General features: G+C 38.0%; 2 protein-coding genes across 2 annotated transcripts in view; both read left to right on the top strand.

Annotated features, from left to right (window-relative positions):
- On the top strand, positions 1–1,174 carry LOC106514909 (myosin-7). Its single transcript, XM_014004442.1, has 5 exons — positions 1–194; positions 289–393; positions 480–575; positions 671–805; positions 1,048–1,174. Exons 1-5 carry the CDS (start codon positions 30–32, stop codon positions 1,066–1,068), a joined length of 522 nt encoding a protein of 173 aa, XP_013859896.1. The 5' UTR covers positions 1–29; the 3' UTR covers positions 1,069–1,174.
- The window catches only part of LOC106514903 (myosin-7), a gene marked incomplete in the record, with an annotated part of 76,545 nt that overhangs the window by 10,757 nt on the left and 63,974 nt on the right, over positions 1–1,814 (top strand).

Below are 1,814 nucleotides of genomic sequence, written 5' to 3' on the forward strand. Positions count from 1 at the left end.
AGGCCAAGAAGGCCATCACTGATGCTGCCATGATGGCAGAGGAGCTGAAGAAAGAGCAGGACACCAGCGCTCACCTGGAGCGCATGAAGAAGAACATGGAGCAAACCATCAAAGACCTGCAGCATCGTCTGGATGAAGCTGAACAGATCGCCATGAAGGGAGGCAAGAAGCAGGTGCAGAAGCTCGAGGCCAGGGTACGCATTCTTTTGCACCTGTAATAAATGTATAAAGCAAAAATATAAAGAAGTAAACTAATAACTAAAAGTCTTGCAAAATGTCCTCGAGCAGGTGAGGGAACTAGAAAATGAGGTGGAATTGGAGCAGAAGAAGAGCAGCGAAGCTGTGAAAGGTGTCCGTAAATATGAGCGCCGCATCAAAGAGCTTACTTACCAGGTTTGTGTCATCCAGCAAGATCTATTTACTTTATACATTCTCTTAAAAATAAATTAAGTTTCATACAGTGTCTATTCGTTCTTCAGACTGAGGAGGATCGTAAAAATATTGCCCGACTGCAAGATTTGGTGGACAAGTTGCAGCTGAAAGTTAAAGCCTACAAGCGATCTGCTGAGGAGGCTGTAAGTGGGGTAATTTGTTAAGTTTTCATATGAATCTGTTCACTTATATTTACATTGGTCTACGTTTTGTTTTGTTTTGTTTGTTTTCGCCCCAGGAGGAACAGGCTAATGTTCATCTGGGCAAGTTCCGCAAACTGCAGCACGAGCTGGACGAGGCTGAAGAGAGAGCCGACATCGCCGAGTCTCAGGTCAACAAGCTGCGCGCCAAGAGCCGCGATACGGGCCCCAAGGTTGGAAGCATGCACACATCTGACCCTGATAAATGTCCCCCAGCACTCCTCTTGATGCTCCTTTTAACTTGTGGCTGTTTTTCTTCCAAGTTATTTCCACAAACCACCCTGAAAGCTACTGTAGAACAACACAGTGTATTAAACTGTAAATATAATGCTTTACTGGGCTGTAGCAACACTAATCTACGTACTAAACAGCTGTTTCTCTCTTTTTCTCTCCATTTCTTTCATGGCTGCCACAGAAAGGGTTTGAGGAGGAGTGAAGCTTTGGAGCCTGCAGAAATCATTTTGGCTGCCGTGTACTTTAGCTCCCTGAATTATCAAGACATAATCTGTAGATCTAATAAAATCCCTTTAAAATGTTGCAAATATTTTTTCCTTGTAATTCTTTTCATTTTTAAAAGGGTGTTAATCTTGTTTTAGCACATATTGTATGTAGAGACACTAAATGTCATGTAAATTTTTTATTATCATGAACAGATAGAAAGTTATTACAAATGTTAGAGGTTAAACAGTATAAAAAAAGTGAAGAGGTTAAAAAAAGATGCACAAATGTGACCAATCATATCGAAATGAGGATTAAGACAAATTTGGTCAAAATGATCTAATTACATTTTCAGATTCTTGGTTTTAAAAGCTACATTTTGACACCTGGATCATTCTGATATCATAAGCTTATCCAGAGAAGAGACTTAATTGGTCTTGTTGGTTACAATAATATATTTATATTAGGTCTGAATCCTAATTTAGTGTAAATTTATTGAGTGACTTTTGTTGACAATATAAAGAGGAAACCTCAAATAGTATTTTTATATTAAGATTTCCCAGTTGGGAAGAAACAAAAACTTTGCTAGCTCACAGGGAAAAATTCCAAATTTTAAGGCATTTTTCCTCAAAATCAAGTTTTTTTGTTGCTACTGTTCAAAAAATGCTTCAATTTATTTTTAGGAATATAAAGACAGTTCATTCAAATGATACATTAAAAGGCATTAATTCATTATATTTAGAC

The sequence above is a fragment of the Austrofundulus limnaeus genome, unplaced genomic scaffold (assembly GCF_001266775.1).
Source record: "Austrofundulus limnaeus strain Quisiro unplaced genomic scaffold, Austrofundulus_limnaeus-1.0 Scaffold24, whole genome shotgun sequence".
In the NCBI taxonomy this organism is placed as follows: domain Eukaryota; kingdom Metazoa; phylum Chordata; class Actinopteri; order Cyprinodontiformes; family Rivulidae; genus Austrofundulus; species Austrofundulus limnaeus.